At 37.0% G+C, this 20,656-nt stretch overlaps 1 protein-coding gene and 1 pseudogene across 13 annotated transcripts in view; one reads left to right on the top strand and one right to left on the bottom strand.

Annotated features, from left to right (window-relative positions):
- PTPN13 (protein tyrosine phosphatase non-receptor type 13) overlaps window positions 1-20,656 on the top strand; it is a 228,430-nt gene that overhangs the window by 186,976 nt on the left and 20,798 nt on the right. For 6 of the 12 annotated variants that reach the window (XM_030919866.1, XM_030919897.1, XM_030919873.1 and 3 more), the window contains 6 exons: window positions 265-335; window positions 2,251-2,312; window positions 5,213-5,357; window positions 5,978-6,115; window positions 6,590-6,678; window positions 19,586-19,641. In XM_030919866.1, the coding sequence (XP_030775726.1) occupies window positions 265-335; window positions 2,251-2,312; window positions 5,213-5,357; window positions 5,978-6,115; window positions 6,590-6,678; window positions 19,586-19,641 (561 nt within the window). The remainder of the gene's footprint in view (window positions 1-264; window positions 336-2,250; window positions 2,313-5,212; window positions 5,358-5,977; window positions 6,116-6,589; window positions 6,679-19,585; window positions 19,642-20,656) is intronic. The other 6 variants (XM_030919901.1, XM_030919905.1, XM_030919891.1 and 3 more) reach the window with 1 other exon arrangement.
- LOC104677967 lies at window positions 3,143-3,639 on the bottom strand (annotated as a pseudogene). Its single transcript, XR_750112.2, has one exon. The product of XR_750112.2 is annotated as a 40S ribosomal protein S12 pseudogene (transcript).

Raw genomic sequence — 20,656 nt, 5'->3', positions numbered from 1 at the left:
CTGTAATCTCAGCACTTGGGGAGGCCTAGGCAGGTGGATTGCTTGAACTCAGGAGTTCGAGACCAGCCTGGGCAACATGACAAAACCCCATCTCTACAAAAAATACAAAAAAATAGCTGGGCATGGTGGCACATGCGTGTGGTCCCAGCTACTTGGGAGGCTGAGGTGGGAGCATTGCTTGAGTCCAGGAGGATTGCTTGGGCCTGGGAGGTCAAGGCTACAATGTGCCAAGATAATTTACAGTAGTCTTTTTTTACAACACAGAAATGATCTTCCAGTGGTCCCCAGTTCAAAGAGGTCTGCTGTTTCAGCTCCAAAGCCAACCAAAGGCAATGGTAAGGATATATTCATTTTACTGTACTCTCCTACGGTAATGGGAATGTAAAATGGCACATCCATTTTGGAAAACAGCTTGACAATTTCTTAAAAATTTTAAGTTACACCTAAAATATAATCCAGCTTTTCCACTGCCAGCTGTTCACTTGAAGAAAGTAAGCCTATACTCTACATAAAAAACTGGACAGAAATGTTTCTAGAAGTTACTTGTAATAGTCAAATTTGTAATAGACAGAAATGTTTCTAGAAGTTACTTGTAATAGCCAAAATTTGAAACAACTCAAATGTCCAAAATCTATTGAATTGATAAACCAAGTGTAGTATATCCAAACAATGAAAAACTACACAGCAATAAAAAAGAATGAACTATTGATACAAGCAAAAAAAGTAATTAAAATAACCTCATAATAAATGTTCTGAGTTAAATAAGCCAGAGCAAAAAAAAAAATAGTTCATACTGTATGATTCTATTACAGAGTTGTAGACAATGCAAATTATAGTGACAGCAGCTCGGTGATTATGTGGGACAAACAGGGAAGGAAGCATTTAGGGGAACAAGAGAGAGAGATTACAAATAATAAACTATTATGTTTCATACTATGCCAATATGATTATTTTGAACCAGTGGTGTATTATTGCTATATTTTTTATTTTTCTTAGAAGTTTAATAATATTTTTCTTGCAAGGAATATTAAAACCCATTCTTGGACTCTTTGTAACATCATCCACAGAATTCTAAAGATTTGTCTATAAAAATTCCATCTCAGTTTTTATCTTTCTAGGCAGAATTATTTTGGGGTCTTCCCCAAAAAGAGGTTCTTTTTTTTTTTTTTTTTTTTTTTTTTTGAGACGGAGTCTCGCTCTGTCGCCCGGGCTGGAGTGCAGTGACCGGATCTTAGCTCACTGCAAGCTCCGCCTCCCGGGTTTACGCCATTCTCCTGCCTCAGCCTCCCGAGTAGGTTCTTAAATGTACTTACCTATATTTGTTTCTTTCTTTGTTTTCTTATAAAGTTTTCCAAACTCTACCATATTTTTCTCAGTCTCTTGAAAATATAATTTAATGAATGAAGTTATGTTTAAATATGTGATGTTCTAACTGTAAGTGAAACATAATCTCCTTTTTAATATATTGAATTGTAATGATAGCTAAGGATTAAAATTAACATTTGGCTTAAAAATATATTAAAAGTTCTTTTCTGTTTTACCCATAATTTATTTTCCTGTGTTGAATTGATAGTCTTTTTGAAATCAGACTTTAAAAATCGTACTACCTTCTTTTAAATAGTAAATTGAACATAGTTAAGCACCTGTGATGGCTCACCCATTCAATGGGAGAAATTATAATCAGTGTCTCACACGAACCATTCAGCCCAAACTAGCTTTTATGTGTACTATTTTTTTTAAGAAATTAGCTTTTTCCTCAAGCCTGTAATCCCAGCACTTTGCAAGGCTGAGGCAGGCGGATCACAAGGTCAGGAGATCGAGACCATCCTGGCCAACATGCTGAAATCCCGTCTCTGCTAAAAATACAAAAATTAGCTGGGCATGGTGGTACATGCCTGTAATCCCAGATACTTGGGAGGCTGAGGCAGGAGAATCACTTGAACCAGGGAGTCAGAGGTTGCAGTGAGCTGAGATCGCGCCTGGCAAGAGAGCGTGACTCTGTCTGGGAAAAAAAAAAAAGAAAAGAAAAGAAATTAGCTTTTTCCTTGGGATAAACCCCCAAAATATTAAAGCTTTGGAATCAAATAATATTCCATTTATTTGTTTTTTAATCATTTTGTAATATGAATTATTTTAGTATACTAATAAAAATAACAACATCCCAGAAATGTGAGTTTTCTTTAATTATTTTGATATCCCTCTTGTGGTTTGGATTGGCTCATCCCCTTACTTCCTATATTGTCCTTTCAGGTTCCTATAGTGTGGGATCTTGCAGCCAGCCTGCCCTCACTCCTAATGATTCATTCTCCACGGTAAGAAGAAGTCCACCCTCTTTCATGTCATACCTCCTTATCTAAGTAACAGCATGTTTGTGTTTTGAACCAAATTGATTTCATATTTAAATATTTGTCTTCTTTAGATATTCATATTAATAGTAAGGCTATATTTTACTGAACTAATAGGCCTTGCTAAGTAAATCATACAACATAGAGCCTCACATAGGTAACCGTATGTCATTTCGCACACACTCAGCTTTTAAATACACTAACCAGTTAAATAGATAACTTTAGTGCAGAGATTTTTCTTACTAATATGTAAAATTCTTTTGATTGTCTCTTAGACAATGGGAAGAGAAGAATAATATAATTAAGAGTGGAATTGTTCCTTTGGGCTATTTTTGGCAAGCAGTAACCTTCAAGTTCAAATCTGTGCAACCAGTGAGGAAAAAACAGAAGTAGCAAATAAATAAATAAATAATAGGTTTACTTGCTTTTGAAAGACTTAGAAAATGCTTTACCAAATGATTAAATGAGACAGCTTTAATCATTTAAGATTAGCACAGAGAAATCTAGGGCTGACTTAACAAAACTAATACATAGTTAAATTTCCATTTCATGCTCTCTTTAAGTCTACTTATATGCCCATTTGTGTGGCTAACATCCCTTTTTGTGATTTTCCTCCTGGTTTGTAATTACATTTCTGCAATGATCACAGCTGGATCTTCATTTCATGGAATTGTTTTATTCCACATGCATCCCATACAATATGTTCTGAACTTCAATATGGAATGGCTTGCCATGTAAAATGCAGCACTGAGGGATTGCTCTTTTATTAATCTGAAAGTCTTTTTTTTTTGTGTGTGTGTGAGCCAAAGATTTATTTATTCATTTCTTGCATTTGAAGTACTCTTCAATAACATCCTTGGCCTGAGACTCCTTTCCATAGTCCTTAACTACTACACAACTGCAACCAACCACTTTACGGGGTTTCCCCTCTCTGTCAATTTTACAGAGGCCTACCAATTCTCCTAGTTTCTTGTTGTCATCAACCTTAATTAGGTTGATCTGGTGTTCAGCACAAAGGGCCTCCACCAACTTGACATACATAGGCTCATCACAGTTGGATGCAAGCACACAAAGATGGGCTTGGCGCTTGTCTAAGGCTTTGGCAGCTTCGCGAATTCCACGTGCTAGGCCATCGTGGATGAGGGCTGTCTTCAGCACCTCTTGTAAGGCAGTGTTAACGTCCATTACACCTCCAGCAGCAATGCCTTCCTCGGCCATGGCGGTGGGTTACGGGTGAAGCGAATCTTGAACGCACCCAAGCCTCCGCCTCCGCGCGACTCCGCGGCGGCAGGGAAAGAGCTAATCTGAAAGTCTTACTATGTCAACATGAGCTGGCTTTAGTGTGGAAGGAGAAAAATAATTTCATGACCAGAATTCCAAAATTCTACACCTTTCATTTCATTATGTTGTCTCACACTTGTGACTTGGTCTAGCAAGCCATGAAAAGATAATTACAGCAGAACATTTTAAGGCAGTAATGGTTGAGACATAAAAACAAAAATTTTTTGTTATTTGTATGTGTTGAAATTGAGCTACAGCAACACTCACTATTCATTCACTATGAAGACATTATTCGGAATGTCTTCAATTTCACTTAGCAAAGCAACTGAATTTGCCTGTATTTCTAGTAGTATTCACACTGTATAGTGCTCTTCTTTTTAAATAATCAGCATGTTGCTGAAAGAAAGAAGAGTAGAGTTTTTGTTAAATTAACATAAAACCCTAGAAACCAAGACTTTTGCTGTTCATGGCTGCCAGGATTTTTTTGTTAAAATCTTCCAGGAAGTCTCCCAGACAATACTCTGTCGTTGAATGCTAATATCTATACTATTAATTTCTCATTGAGAATGGAGTTTCATAATCCAGTGAAGCTTTTTGATATTATATTACCATTATTTATTTTTGAAAATTCTATTGCATCTACCATGTATACTTTTTATCTTAATAGAATGAGTGAAACCTTTAGAATAAAGCGCAACCTTTTATTTGTATAAAATTATTTTAATTTATTCCAAGCATTTATTTTTGCATTTTTTTCAAGTCATTTTTCTTTTGATAGGGTATGCTCCATGAAGTGCTTCACAGTTGAACATTGCATTCAAAATTTACATTCTATTCAATAATTATTCTATTGTTACGAATTCATTGTCTTAAATTTATATGAGACTTAGACTAGATTTGAAAGTCTTTATACCTAATAGATTATCAGGTCACTAAATTAGAGACTATATCCATGTAATAGACCGTTGAACATTGCGTTCAAAATTTACATTCTATTCAATAATTATTCTATTGTTATGAATTCATTGTTTTTCTTAAATTTATATGAGACATAGACTAGATTTGAAAATCTTTATACCTAATAGATTATCAGGTCACTAAATTGAAGACTATATCCATGTAATAGACTCAGAAGTACTTGAAAAGTTGGTATTTTCTCTTTCCCTCAACTTCTAAGCTTTAATAGTCCTATTAAACTTTTTTTAAATTGTATGAAAAACAAGTCTTACAAAATTGCTTCAAAAAAGAGATGTCTTCAGTCAGATATTTTAAGAAGTACTACATAATAGAGTTCTCTTTTAGCAACTCAAAGTTTGTATTAGCAAGGACTGTGAAAATTCCTGGAATAAAAATTTTGAGTTAATGTTGTTTCACCTAGTGTTTCCAGATATATTTAATGATGGGAAGCCCCATGCCCTATGCACATTGCATTGCACTGATATTTCCTTCAAACACTGATCTAAGGTGGAGAGACATAAAATGGATCTTGTACTAAGAAAGAAGAGGAGAGAGACAATGTGCAGTTCCCCCGATCCTGGAAGTTAGTAAAATACTATCTGATGATTTGCTTTGGTTTTATGCTTTAGGTTGATGGGGAAGAAATAAATGAAATCTCGTACCCCAAAGGAAAATGTTCTACTTATCAGATAAAGGGATCACCAAACTTGGCTCTGTCCAAAGGTAGTTTTCCAAATCAGTCATCTAATTACTCTAAATGCCCTAATAACTCAGGTAATTAAAAAAAATAGGTATCCTCTTTTCTTTGCTTTATGTATTACTGTAGCTTTAAAGGGAAAGATTATTGCTCAAATAAACAAAAGAACAATATACAAATGTCCCAGTATTCATTCTCGTCTCTGAGACTGATTTTTTTTAAGTGATTGAAAAGATAGCTGCTGTGTTCTACAGTGTTTCTTATATTTTATGAAGTAGCAATTCACAGGCTACCTAATAGTTTAGAAAAAATGTCTTGAGGATGTTTTGTCTGATCTATTATATCCTTAATCTTTGTAACATAACTTTGTTTCTTTCATGAATTAATACATTGAGAGTCATTTAAGAAAATAAACATTAAATTATTAATGCCTTGTGAAAAGCCATATCACCAACATTGATTTTGGTTTATTCTTTGTAATTTGCATTTGTGTGGTCTTTTGTCATAGCAGCCAGGGTAGTTTTAGAACTAAAAATGACTGGATCACATTAGTGTAAACTACTTTTCCAGTCATTGCTACTTTTAAAATTGGTTGCTTAAAATTTGAATGCACCTAGCAAATTCTATTTAACGCCTTGTCCCTTTCTCGTGTCAATATTTTTAAAGTAAAATCCCATGTAAATTATTATTTTTCAAGAATCCTATATACAAGAAGATGACATTTATGATGATCCCCAAGAAGCTGAAGTTATCCAGTCTCTGCTGGATGTTGTGGATGAGGAAGCCCAGAATCTTTTAAACCAAAATAATGCAGCAGGAAACTCCTGTGTTCCAGGTACATGAACCAGATGAACAAATTAGTATACTATGGAGTACAAGAACATCTCTAGGGAGCATTTTTTGAGTAAATATGTAATGCATTAGTTCTTCCTCTATTCCTCATTAGTGTGTATATTTCAGAAACAAAATAGAATTTATCTCCTTTTTTTTAATCTTCCATATTTGTAAGTGGGTTACCTTATTAGTGAGATCTCCAAATGTATCATTTATATCATGAATTTTACTTCTAGAAGTGTTAGTCCAAACATTTTCCCCCAGCCATTCTCATTTTAATTTTAGTAGATAATTGTAACCGGAAATTTTATACTGATATATACTTGATCATTTCTTCCTAACTTTTCTAGTTAAAACATTGAAACTATTTATGGATACTGGTTTATACACTGCCTTCTTTTGCAGGCAAATGAAAACTTTTCTACCTCCTCAATAGTTTTATTAATTCATCTTGGCCTATATATTCCTCTCTCAGGTACATTAAAGATGAATGGGAAGTTATCAGCAGAGAGAACAGAAGATACAGACTGCGATGGTTCACCTTTACCTGAGTATCTTACTGAGGTAACAGTAATACCTAAACAACCTAGGATATGTCAACTTGTTAGAATTATGGGTTTTAACCCAGAAGGTGAAATAATCAGAGATTATTTCCTGTTTTACGCAAAAATTAAATATAGGAGGAAAACAGATTAATTTCATGTGTTACATTACAGTGTCATCCTATCCTAGTGAAAGAATCATTACACAAATTTTCTCAAATTAAAAAAAATAGAAAAAAAAATTGGTTTTCAAAAATGTAATGCTAAACTTTCTAAATTATTCTTTAAAACCTTAAAACTTAGGATCTTCTAGGACATTAGACTAAGGAAAAGCATGAAATAGTGGATAAATTATATTTAAGGTTCTTCAAACTCAGCATCACCCTATGTATACAAATCTGACCTTGCTTAATATTCTGGGATAATTCTTCTCATTATCCTTCTTAATCTTCCTGCTTCATATCTTCAAAATTATCAAAACTGTGCTGGTTTGAATGTTCTTACACTAGTTATCATGCATGCTTGTACTTACAATCTCATTCATACGTAACTGTTCATTAAATATTTACAAATAGTGTATATATATACACGGAAGCTTATGACTGATAAGTATGTATTTCTCAAGCTACAAAAATAATCATACAAATATTAGATATCTCAAAATGTGACATTCGCTAGTGGTTTTTCTTAAGATGCACTTTCATATAATCAGAATATTAATAATTATTGTAAAAATAGGCTCTTTAGAAAAGGTTTTCTGAACATTTTAAGTCATGACTTTATCACATTTTTATTAATATTTAATAGTAACATTAAAATGCCCCTTAAAGTGTATGTTGTAATGTCTTTTAACTAAGAAAGTAAAAATCTTTAATTGCCGTTTCAGAAATGTGATGTAGGCTGAGCGCATTGGCTCATGGCAGTAATCCCAGCACTTTTGAAAGGCCGAGGAAGGCAGATCACTTGAGGTCAGGAGTTCAAGACCAGCCTGGCCAACATGGTGAAACCCTGTCTTTGCCAAAAATATAAAAAATTAGCCAGATGTGGTGGTGCACGCCTGTAATCCCAGCCCCTCAGGAGTCTGAGGCAGGAGAACCACTTGAACCCAGGAGGCAGAGGTTGCAGTGAGCAGAGATCATGCCACTGCACTTCAGCCTGTGCAATAGATCGAGACTCAGTCCCCCCAAAAAAAAGTCATGTCACATGCTTTTTCTTTTAAAGAATAAGGAAAGCTTGTTAACATAATATAGATTCTCATTTATCCTGAGCTATGACTGTTTTATGGCAGAAAACTTCTTTCAAGTTATCTTTTTTTATTATTTTCATTATGAAAATATATTACATCCTTACTGTAAAAAAGTTTCCAACAGAATCTTCAAAAATGTAAGTCCCAGCCAGGTATGGTGACTCGTGCCCGTAACCTCAACACTCTGGGAGGCCGAGGTGGGCTGATCACCTGAGGTTGGGAGTTCAAGACCAGCCTGACCAACATGGAGAAACCCCGTCTCTACTAAAAATACAAAATTAGCTGGGCAAGGTGGTGCATGCCTGTAATCCCAGCTACTTGGGAGGCTGAGGCAGGAGAATCGCTTGAACCTGGGAGGCAGAGGTTGCAGTGAGCCAAAATCACGCCACTGCACTCCAGCCTGGGCAACAAGAGTGAGACTCTGTCTCAAAAAAAAAAAAAAGTAGGTCCCTTTTTAAAAACATATTTATCTTATTCATCTGAGGTAGCTATTGTTAAAAATTTTGATTTCTACCTTTCTACTGTGTATATCAAAACATAAATATTTGTATACATACATAATTTTTTAATATACATTTTATCACATGGTTCTGAATTTGGTTTTCACTTAAGAATTGATCATTACCCTCTTTCCATGTGAGATGTATAAATTTGCCTCATACTTTTTAATGACTTCCTATTATTTTATTGTAAGGTTATACCATAATTTATTAAATTGGCCATCTGTTGATGAATTTTAGATTTCCTTTTTGTCAGTAAGAGGACACAAATTATTAGGAACTATATAATTGTCTTGCCACTGAAGTACAGATAGATCCTGCAAATACATGCATTGAGAATACATTTTGGGCTAGATATATTAAATTAGTACTTCCTGAATATATGGGACTTCTGCTTTAGAATCTATTTTAAATAATGGTAAACAAAGCAAAGAAAGTGAGGGAACAAATTTAGGAAAGGAGTAACAGGGATCTTAGATTAAAACATTTAAAATTTTTATTTGTATCTAATTCTAGGAACATGTTTAAATCACTATGGCAATTATATTCATAAGCAGACAAATTTAAAATTTGCAAATATGACTAATCTCCCCTAGCTGAAAGAAGACCGAGCTAGCATTCTGGAAAAGTTTTCTGTTTCATCTTATATTTCTAGAATATTACCTATATTTTAGAACTGGCTAGTTTTAAGAATTATTTAGAACTTCTGATAATAGTCTTTTATAAGTGCTTGAAATCACCCTAAACAAATTGTGTATTATTTACTGAATTGGTTCTAACAGTATATTCTGTAACTTTGAAAGTTTTGTCATGTACCAAAAGTTAAGATGCTAACCATTGGTATTAAAAAGTATAGGAATATAGGAACATCTTCTTATAGAAGAAAGATTATACATGATAGCTATTTATACATTCATTGTGTTTCTCATTCAGTATTGTAATTGTCTGTACTCTTTAGTACCTCTTAGTGAAGTACTTTAGGTCAATGCCTATGTCTTATTTAAGAATGAAAGAATGAATGCTAATCATATACATTACTATAAATTATTGTCTACAGTTTCAAAACCATTTAGCTATTGAACTCATTTGACTAATTTTGCTGGAGATGATGGGGTAAGAAGAGGTGTTAGGGTTTCTGTCCTAAATTTGCTTGTCCACTCTGGTAGTCAACTTGAGAGAAGTACACATGTAAATAAGTAAATGTAATTTTTAAAAAGCTGTAGAAACATTCTATTAAATGTTTATATGGAGTTCAGTGGGAGCTACAAAGAAGGGAAAATGGTCGGGGCTACACAGGAGTAGGTAGATAAAGTTATTAAAGCTTTCTAAAGAATTAGCATCTTAAAGGTGTTTGATAGTTAAGATAAGCTGGGAAAAAGTATTCCATACATACTGTGGAGCTGCTTAGCAGAGGAATGAAGGTATAGATGAGCCTGGAACATTCAGGACACTAAGTCATTGCAAGTAGGGTATCACAGGGTGTCTTGAAAGCTAAGCCTAAAAAGATAGGCAAGGTGTTAGTTCATTAAGTGACTTACATGCCATGCCAAGGAATTTGATCTTGCCACATCTCTTGCCACTGAAATGAATCAATATGCTTTCTAATTCTGGTTATTTTTTAATGGTTTTAATTTCTTCAAACATATTCTTCTTAGGTAGTGTTTTTAATTTCTTAAGCAAAAACAAGGCAAAAACTTTCAGTGACTCTCCAGCACCTGAGGATAATCCTGCTTGACTGTTGGATCTCAGAAGGACTGGCTTTATGGGCATTCAACCAGTGCAATCACACAGAACCCTGTGCTTATAAGAGCCTCCTACTTCGAATATGCTATAGTGCTGTACCATCCCCAACTTGAAGTTCTTAATAAGTTTTTAACAAGAGGTCTCTTACTTGCATGTGGCTCCTGGCACTGCAAATTATGTAGTTCATCCTAGATCCAGGAGATATCTCCCCTACTCTCAAGTTACTGGATCTGGATTCCTTGAGCACTAGAATTGTAAAATAACCTTCAAATGGGCTGACCACTCTTTTAAAAAATCTTAAGTATATTCAGTGAGGCAGTACCACAGCTGCCTCCTCTTCCAAAGGTCCTTCAGTCCATACTGACAAGAAACTGAAGGCCAGTCTTCTTAACCAACCCTCCCCCATACACAAGTGAACTTTACAAAAATAGTAGTAATTGGTTAATACAGGTATCACTGTAGCTTATTTCTAATTGAGTTTTACCTCACCATTTTCATTTAATAATAGTATTATTAAAATTTTCATATTTATAACAGCATTTGACTCTTATAAAAGGCTTTGTACTTTCTAAAATCATTATACACATGCTATATTCTTAGACCAGGATTGTAATGGGAAATAAGAAATGCAAATGACTTTAGTTGGAAAAAAAATTTAATCCAGACTAAAATGAGCAGCTTCTCAAAACAGATGAGGTCTAGGAAGTTTCCTTTTAGTTGACAGTGGATTAAAATCTTTTTCCTTCTACTGTAGAAGTTCTACATTTACATCAACTAAATTGAAATTATTATCAGGGTAATTTAATTATGGTACTTTTTAACTCTACAAAGTCTGTAACTGAAAGGTCATATTACAGGTGTCATTTTTATTAAATGGATGTAATAAACTAGGTCTCAGACATACGCATGTGTGGGCACACAGTGGTGAACAGACCGACATGATTCCTGCCTTGGTAGAGCTTACTAATGGAGAGGAAAGGAGGAAAAAATCAAACACACAAATAAATATGTAATTACAAGTTGCATTAAAGTCTGTGAAGTTTGTTTGTTGTTTTTAAGTGCCACACACACAAAAAAAAGAATAACCAAGGAAACTTGCTTTAGATTGGGTGGATAGAAAACATCTTCAGGAGGAAAAGACACCATCAGAAGGGCTTTGTGGTAAGAAGGGATGAGTGATTTTGAAGAACTAAAAGACCCATGAATTTGAAGCCTAGTGGGTAAAGGGGAGATTATAAAAGTAGACAGGGGCCAGATAATTCAGGGTCTTCAAGGGAATTTCCTATTTGTTAAGAAAATTTGTCCTCATAAAGGTTCAATCGTATAATTTACTAACCATTTAAGAATACAATTTGGGGGTGGTCACTTCCAAAATGGCTGAATAGGAACAGCTCCAGTCTGCACCTCCTAGCAAGATCGATGCAGAAGATGGGTGATTTCTGCGTTTCCAACTGAGGTATCTGGTTCATCTCAATGGGACTCATTGGACAGTGGGTGCAGCCTATGGAGGGTGAGCTGAATCAGGGTGGGGCATCACCTCACCCAGGAAGCACAGGGGGTCAGGGGATTTCCCTTTCCTAGCCAAGGAAAGCTGTGACAGACTGTACCTGGAGAAACGGTACACCCCTGACCAAATACTGCACATTTGCCACAGACCCAGCAACCAGCAGACCAGAAGATACCCTCCGATGTCTGGCTCAGCGGGTCCCATGCCCACGGAGCCTTGCTCACTGCTAGCACAGCCATCTGAGATCAACCTGCAACACTACAGCTTGACCAGTGGGAGGCATCCACCATTGCTGAGGCTTGAGTAGCTCACAGTGTAAACAAAGCTGCTGGGAAGTTCAAATGGGACGGAGTCCACCGCAGCTCAGCAAGGCCTACTGCCTCTCTAGATTCCACCTCTGGGGGCAGGGCAGAGCAGAACAAAAGGCAGCAGACAGCTTCTCCAGACTTAAATGTCCCTGTCTGACAGCTCTGAAGAGAGCAGTGGTTCTCTCAGCACGCTATTCGAACTCTGAGAACAGACAGACTGCCTCCCCAAGCGGGTCCCTAATCCCCATGTAGCCTGACTGTGAGACACCTCCCAGTAGGGGTTGACAGACACGTCAAACAGGCAGGTGTCCCTCTGGGACGAAGCTTCCAGAGGAAGGATCAGGCAGCAATATTTGCTGTTCTACAGCCTCTGCTGGTGATACTCAGGCAAACAGGGTCTGGAGTGGACCCCCAGCAAACTCCAACAGACCTGCAGCTGAGGGACCTGACTGAAGGAAAACTAGCAAACAGAAAGGAATAGCATCAACATCAACAAAAAGGTCATCCACTCCAAAACCCTATCTGTAGGTCACCAACATCTAAGACCAAAGGTAAAGAAAACCACAAAGATGGGGAGAAACCAGAGCAGAAAAGCGGAAAATTCCAAAAACCAGAGCGCCTCTTCTCCTTCAAAGGATCGCAGCCCCTCGCCAGCAAGGGAACAAAACTGAACAGAGAATGAGTTTGATGAGTTGACAGAAACAGGCTTCAGAAGGTCGGTAACAACAAACTACTCCAAACTAAAGGAGCATGTTCTAACCCATCACAAGCAAGCTAAAAACCTTGAAAAAAGGTTAGACAAATGGCTGACTAGAATAAACAGTGTAGATAAGACCTTAAATGACCTGATGGAGCTGAAAACCATGGCACGAGAACTTCATGACGCATGCATGAGCTTCAGTAGCCGATTCAATCAAGTAAAAGAAAGGATATCAGTGATTGAAGATCAAATTAATGAAATAAAGCAAGAAGATTAGAGAAGAAAGAGTGAAAAGAAACAAACAAACACTCATAGAAATATGAGACTATGTGAAAAGACCAAATCTATATTTGATTGGTGTACTGGAAAGGACGGGGAGAATGGAACCAAGTTGGAAAACACTCTGCAGGATATTACTCAGGAGAACTTCCCCATCCTAGCAAGGCAGGCCAACATTCAAATTCAGGAAATACAGAGAACACCACAAAGGTACTCCTAGAGAAGAGCAACCCCAAGACACCTAATTGTCAGATTCACCAAGGTTGAAACGAAGGAAAAAATGTTAAGGCAGCCAGAGAGAAAGGTCAGGTTACCCACAAAGGGAAGCCCATCAGAATAACAATGGATCTCTCAGCAGAAAGCCTACAAGCCAGAAGAGAGTGGGGGCCAATATTCAACATTCTTAAAGAAAAGAATTTTCAACTCAGAATCTCATATCCAGCCAAACTACACTTCATAAGTGAAGGAGAAATAAAATCCTTTACAGACAAGCAAATGCTGAGAGATTTTGTCACCACCAGGCCTGCCTTACAAGAGCTCCTGAAGGAAGCACTAAACATGGAAAGGAATAACTAGTACCAGCCACTGCAAAAACACCCCAAATGGTAAAGACTATCGAGGCTAGGAAGAAACTGCATCAATTAACAGGCAAAATAGCCAGATAACATCATAATGACAGGATCACATTCACACATAACAATATTAACCTTAAATGTAAATGGACTAAATGCCCCAATTAAAGACACAGATTGGCAAATAGGATAAAGAGTCAAGACCCATCGGTGTGCTGTATTCAGGAGACCCATCTCACATGCAGTGATGTGCATAACCTCAAAATAAAGGGATGGAGGAAGATCTACCAAGCAAATGGAAACCAAAAAAAAAAAGCAGGGGTTGCAATCCTAGTCTCTGATAAAACAGACTTTAAACCAACAAAGATCAAAAAAGACGAAGAAATCCATTACATAATGGTAAAGGGATCAATTCAACAAGAAAAGCTAAATATCCTAAATATATATACACCCAATACAGGAGCACCCAGATTCATAAAGCAAGTCTTTAGAGACCTACAAAGAGACTTATACTCCCATACAATAATAATGGGAGACTTTAACACCCCACTGTCAATATTAGACAGATCAACGAGACAGAAGGTTAACAAGGATATCCAGGACTTGAACTCAGCTCTGTACCAAGTGGACCTAATAGATATTTACAGAACTCTGTACTCCAAATCAACAGAGTATACATTCTTCTCAGTACCACATCACACTTATTCTAAAATTGACCACATAATTGGAAGTAAAACACTACTCAGCAAATGTAAAAGAACAGAAATTGTAACAAACTGTCTCTCAGACCACAGTGCAATCATATTAGAACTTAGGATTAATAAACTCACTCAAAGCCAAACAACTACATGGAAACTGAACAACCTGCTCCTGAATGACTACTGGGTACATAATGAAATGAAGGCAGAAATAAAGATGTTCTTTGAAACCAATGAGAACAAAGACACAATGTACCTGAATCTCTGGGGCACATATGAAGCAATGTGTAGAGGGAAATTTATAGCACTAAATGCCCACAAGAGAAAGCAGGAAAGATCTAAAATCGACACCCTAACATCACAATTAAAAGAACTAGAGAAGCAAGAGGAAACACATTCAAAAGCTAGCAGAAGGCAAGAAATAACTAAGATCAGAGCAGAACTAAAGGAGACAGAGACACAAAAATCCCTTCGAAAAATCAGTGAATCCAGGAGCTACTTTTTGAAAAGATCAACAAAATACACCACCAGCAAGACTAATAAAGAAAAAAGAGAGAAGAATCAAATAGATGCAATAAAAAATGATAAAGGGGATATCACCACCGATCCCACAGAAATACAGACTGCCATTAGAGAATGCCATAAACACCTCTATGCAAATAAACTACAAAATCTAGAAGAAATGGATAAATTCTGGACACATACACCCTCCCAAGACTAAACCAAGAAGAAATTGAATCTCTGAATAGATCAATAACAGGCTCTGAAATTGAGGCAAAAATTAATAGCCTACCAACCAAAAAGAGTCCAGGACCAGATGGATTCACAGTCAAATTCTACCAGAGGTACAAAAGGGAGCTGATACCATTCCTTCTGAAACTAATCCAATCAATAGAAAAAGAGGGAATCCTCCCTAACTCATTTTATGAGGCTAGCATCATCCTGATGCCAAAGCCTGGCAGAGACACAACAAAGAGAATTTTAGGCCAGTATCCCTGGTGAACATTGATGCAAAAATCCTCAATAAAACCGAATCCAGCAGCACATCAAAAAGCTTATCCATCACAATCAACTCAGCTTCATCCCTAGGATGTAAGGCTGGTTCATCATATACAAATTAGTAAACATAATCCATCGCATAAACAGAACCATTGACAAAAACCACACGATTATCTCAATAGATGCAGAAAAGGCCTTTGACAAAATTCAACAGCCCTTCATACTAAAAACTCTCAATAAACTAGGTATTGATGGAATATCTCAAAATAATAACAGCTGTTTATGACAGATTCACAGCCAATATCATACTGAATGGGCAAAAACTGGAAGCATTCCCTTTGAAAACCGGCACAAGACAAGGATGCCTTCTCTCACCACTCCTATTCAATACAGTATTGGAAGTTCTGGCAAGGGAAATCAGGTGAGAGAAAGAAATAAAGGTTGTGCAGTTACGAAAAGAGGAAGTCAAAATGTCTCTGTTTGCAGATGACATGATTGTATATTTAGAAAACCCCATTGTCTCGCCGGGCGCGGTGGCTCAAGCCTGTAATCCCAGCACTTTGGGAGGCCGAGACGGGTGGATCACGAGGTCAGGAGATCGAGACCATCCTGGCGAACACGGTGAAACCCCGTCTCTACTAAAAAATACAAAAAACTAGCCGGGCGAGATAGCGGGCGCCTGTAGTCCCAGCTACTCGGGAGGCTGAGGCAGGAGAATGGCGCGAACCCGGGAGGCGGAGCTTGCAGTGAGCTGAGATCCGGCCACTGCACTCCAGCCCGGGCAACAGAGCGAGACTCCGTCTCAAAAAAAAAAAAGAAAAAAAAAAAAAACCCCATTGTCTCAGCCCAAAATCTCCTTAAACTGATAAGCAACTTCAGCAAACTCTCAGGATACAAAATCAATGTGCAAAAATCACTAGCATTCCTGTACACCAATAGTAGACAGCCAAATCATGCATGAACTCCCATTCACAATTACTACAAAAAGAATAAAATACCTAGGAATCCAACTTACAATGGATGTGAAGGACCTCTTCAAGCCAAACCACAAACCACTGCTCAACGAAATAAAAGAGGACACAAACAAATGGAAGAACATTCCATGCTCATGGATAGGAAGAATCAATATCATGAAAATGGCTATACTGCCCAAGGTAATATATTGATTCAATGCTATCCCCATCAAGCTACCACTGACTTTCTTCACAGAATTGGAAAAAACTAAAGTTCATATGGAACCCAAAAAGAGCCCACATAGCAAAGACAATCCTAAGCAAAAAGAACAAAACTGGAGGCATCACACTACCTGACTTCAAACTATACTACAAGGCTACAGTAACCAAAACAGCATGGTACTGGTACCAAAACAGATATATAGACCAATGGAACAGAACTGAGGCCTTAGAAATAATACCACACATCTGCAACCATCTGATCTTTGACAAACCTGACAAAAACAATCAATGGGGAAAGGATTCCCTATTTAATAAATGGAGCTGGGAAAACTGGATAGCCATATGTAGAAAGCTGAAACTGGATTCCTTCCTTACACCATATACAAAAATTAACTCAAGATGGATTACAGACTTAAATGTAAGACCTAACACCATAAAAACCCTAGAAGAAAACCTAGGCAATACCATTCAGGACATAGGCATGGGCAAAGACTTCATGACTAAAACAACAAAAGCCATGGCAACAAAAGCCAAAACAGACAAATGGGATCTAATTAAACTAAAGAGCTTCTGCACAGCAAAAGAAACTATCATTAGGGTGAACAGGTTTTGCAATCTACCCATCTGACAAAGGACTAGTATCCAGAATCTACAAACAACTTAAATAAATTTACAAGGAAAAAACAATCCCATTAAAAATTGGGCAAAGGATATGAACAGACACTTCTCAAAAGAAGACATTTATGCAGCCAACAGACATGTGAAAAAATTCTTATTGTCACTAGTCATCAGAGAAATGCAAATCAAAACCACAATGAGATACCATCTCATGCCAGTTAGAATGGCGATCATTCATGTCACCTGCAAATAGAGATAGTTTTACTTCTTCCTTTCCAGTCCATATGCCTTTTATTTCTTTTTCTTGATTGCTATGACTAGGACCTGTCATACAGTCTTAAATAGAAGTGATGAGAGAAACATCCTTGTCTTGTTCCTGATTTTAGGAGAAAAATGCTTTTAGTTACGTTAAATATGTTGGGTGTGGGTTTTTTTAAGACAGCCTTTATCAGATCAAGTAAGTGCCCTTCTTAATTTGAGACAGAGTCTGGCTCTGTCACCCAGGTTGGAGTGCAGTGACATGATCTCGTCTCACTGCACCTCTGCCCCATGAATTCAAATTATTTTCCTGCCTCAGCCTCCTGAATAGCTGGGATTACAGGTGCGCACCACCACACCTGGCTAATTTTCTAAATTTTTTAGTAGAGAAAGTATTTCACCATGTTGGCCAGGCTGGTCTCAAACTCCTGACCTCAGGTGATCTGCCCACCCTGGCCTCCCAAAGTGCTGGGATAACAGGCATGAGCCACCACACTCAGCCTGAAGTTCCCTTCTGTTCCTAGTTTATTGAATGTTTTCTTATCATGAAAGGTATTAAATTTTGTCAAATGCTTTTCCTGCATTAATTGAGATTACCATGGTTTTTCATCCTTTATCCTATTGATATGATGTATTATATTAATTTATTTTCATATATTAATCCAACTTTGCATTCCTGGAATAAATCTCATTTGGTTATAGTGTCTTATTCTTTTTGTATGTTGCTTGATTTGTGTTACTAGTACTTTGTTGAGGAGTTTTCCATATATATTCCATTTTTATTTCAATAAAGAAATTAGTCTGTAAAAAAAAAAAAAAAGAATGGTGATCATTAAAAAGTCAGGGAACAGCAGAAGCTGGAGAGGATGTGGAGAAATAGGAACACTTTTACACTGTTGGTGGGAGTGTAAAGTAGTTCAACCTTTGTGGAAGATAGTGTGGTGATTCCTCAAGGATCTAGAGCTAGAAATACTCTTTGACCCAGCAATCCCATTACTGAGTATATACCCAAAGAATTATAAATCATGCTACCATAAAGACACATGCACACGTATGTTTTTTGCATCACTGTTCACTGTAGCAAAGACTTGGAACCAACCCAAATGTCCATCAATGATAGACTGAATAAAGAAAATGTGGCACATACACACCATGGAATACTATGCAGCCTTAAAACAGGATGAGTTCATGTCCTTTGCAGGGACATGGATGAAGCTAGGAACCATCATTCTAAGCAAACTATCACAAGGACAGAAAACCAACCACCACGTGTTCTCACTCATAGGTGGGAGTTGAACAATGAGAAGACATGGACACAGGGCGGGGAACTTCACACACCAGGGCCTGTCACGGGTGTGGGGGGTTGGGGGAGGGATAGCATTAGGAGAAATACCTAATGTAAATGATGAGTTAATGGGTACAGCAAACCAACAAGGCACATGTATACCTATGTAACAAACCTGCATGGTATGCACATGTACCCCAGAACTATAACAAAAAAAGGATACAATTTGGCATCTCTAATTGTAGCAAACTGCTCCTGGTGCAGTATTTGGATCTTTGAAACATACCATACTCAGTTAAAGTATGAGTTGATTAATCTTTAATGATAAAGGGGCAATATATTATAATTTAACATATTTGAAACTACTTAGATTTTCTCAAAGCTTTTTTCAGATTTTAAAATTGAAGTAGTAGAAAAGCATATACCAAATGTGCATATCTAAATAATCATTAATTCACACTTTCATCTTTTTTCCTCTTTACCTCTTTCCTATTAATATTTTTAATATAAGAAATGAAGGCCAGGCTGGCTGCAATGGCTGGCACCTGTAATCCCAACACTTTGGGAGGCTGAGGCAGGAGAGTGACTCAAGGCTAGGAGTTTAAGACCAGCCTGGGCAACATAGTGAGATCCCATCTCTACAGAAAAAAAAAAATTTTTTAAATTAACCGGGCATGGTGGCATATACCTGTAGTCCATAGTACTCAGGAGGCTGAGGGGGAGGATTGCTTGAGCCCGAGAGTTTGAGGTTACAATGAGTCATGATTGTACCACTGGACTCCAGCCCAGGCAACAGACTCCATCTCTTTAAAAAAAATGAAAAGCCAAGATGAGTGTGAAGATAACTAAGTGGGAACAGCAAAGACTGTTGGGCCACTGATGTCTCAGCCACTATTTGGAGTGTATTAATTGAATGTCATATGTGTCTTTGTAATATAAGATGAACCATAACAGTAAATATAGGAAGTAACAGGAAAAAAATAGTATGAGATTGATTTTGTTACAATGGGCTGATTTGATTCTTATTTATTTTTATTGTAGCCCACCAAAATGAATGGCTGTGAAGAATATTGTGAAGAAAAAGTAAAAAGTGAAAGGTAAGAAAATAATTTTCAAAGTATCCATAATGCTTCTATCTGTCTGTCTGTCTGTCTATAAATGCTCTGAGTAAAATAAGCATTGTTGAGTAAATTATGAAACTATGGTTGAATATTAAGAATGTTTTAAATTTTTCAGGCCAGGTGCAGTGGCTCATGCCTGTAATCCCAGTGCTTTGGGAGGCTGAGGCAGGCGGATCACTTGAGGTCAGGAGTTCAAGACTAGCCTGGCCAACATGGTGAAACCCCGTTCTCTACTAAAAAGACAAAAACCCAGGCATGGTGTCTCATGCCTGTAATCCCAGAACTTTGGGAGGCTGAGATGGGCGGATCACTTGAGGCCAGGAGTTGGAGACCAGTCTGGCCAACATGGTGAAACCCCGTCTCTACTAAAAATATAAAAATTAGCTGGGTGTGGTGACACGTGCCTGTAATCCCAGCTACTCAGGAGGCTAAGGCAGGAGAATTACTGGAACCCGGGAGGTGGATGTTAACAGTGAGCCAAGATCACGCCACTGCACTCCAGCCTGGGCAACAGAGCGAGACACTGTCTCAAAAAAAAAAAAGTTTTAAAATTTTTGTTACTAGGAGACTCTAGTGACATGTGAAAATGTGTTTATTATACCATTGCTTCAAAAAAGCGATATTCTCTCAATCATGGGAAAAAATGAATGAAAGAGTGACCTAATGGAAATGTGCCAACAATCATGATAGTGACTGTCTTCTCATGTTGGGTTATGGGTCATTTATTTTTCAGTTTCTCTATTTTTCTATACTTTAAAAATTTGTAAATTTTTAATGAGAATATGAAACAAAAAAAAGTAGGAAAGTTTTTTAAAACCCACAAAAATATGTTTTAAACAATTTCTAATTATAAAATAAGGTCTTTTTTAACCAAAATATATGTGAGGGAAAGGTTTTATATATATGAGGGGATTTCAGAAAGTTCATGAAAAATAGAGTTAAAAGATAAAAGTGTAAAATATAAACTTTATTAACATAAGCTCCATCAAGT

The sequence above is a fragment of the Rhinopithecus roxellana genome, chromosome 2, assembly GCF_007565055.1.
Source record: "Rhinopithecus roxellana isolate Shanxi Qingling chromosome 2, ASM756505v1, whole genome shotgun sequence".
In the NCBI taxonomy this organism is placed as follows: Eukaryota; Metazoa; Chordata; class Mammalia; order Primates; family Cercopithecidae; genus Rhinopithecus; species Rhinopithecus roxellana.
Note: the sequence above shows the minus strand (reverse complement) of the source record. Positions and strands in the feature narration are given on the sequence as shown.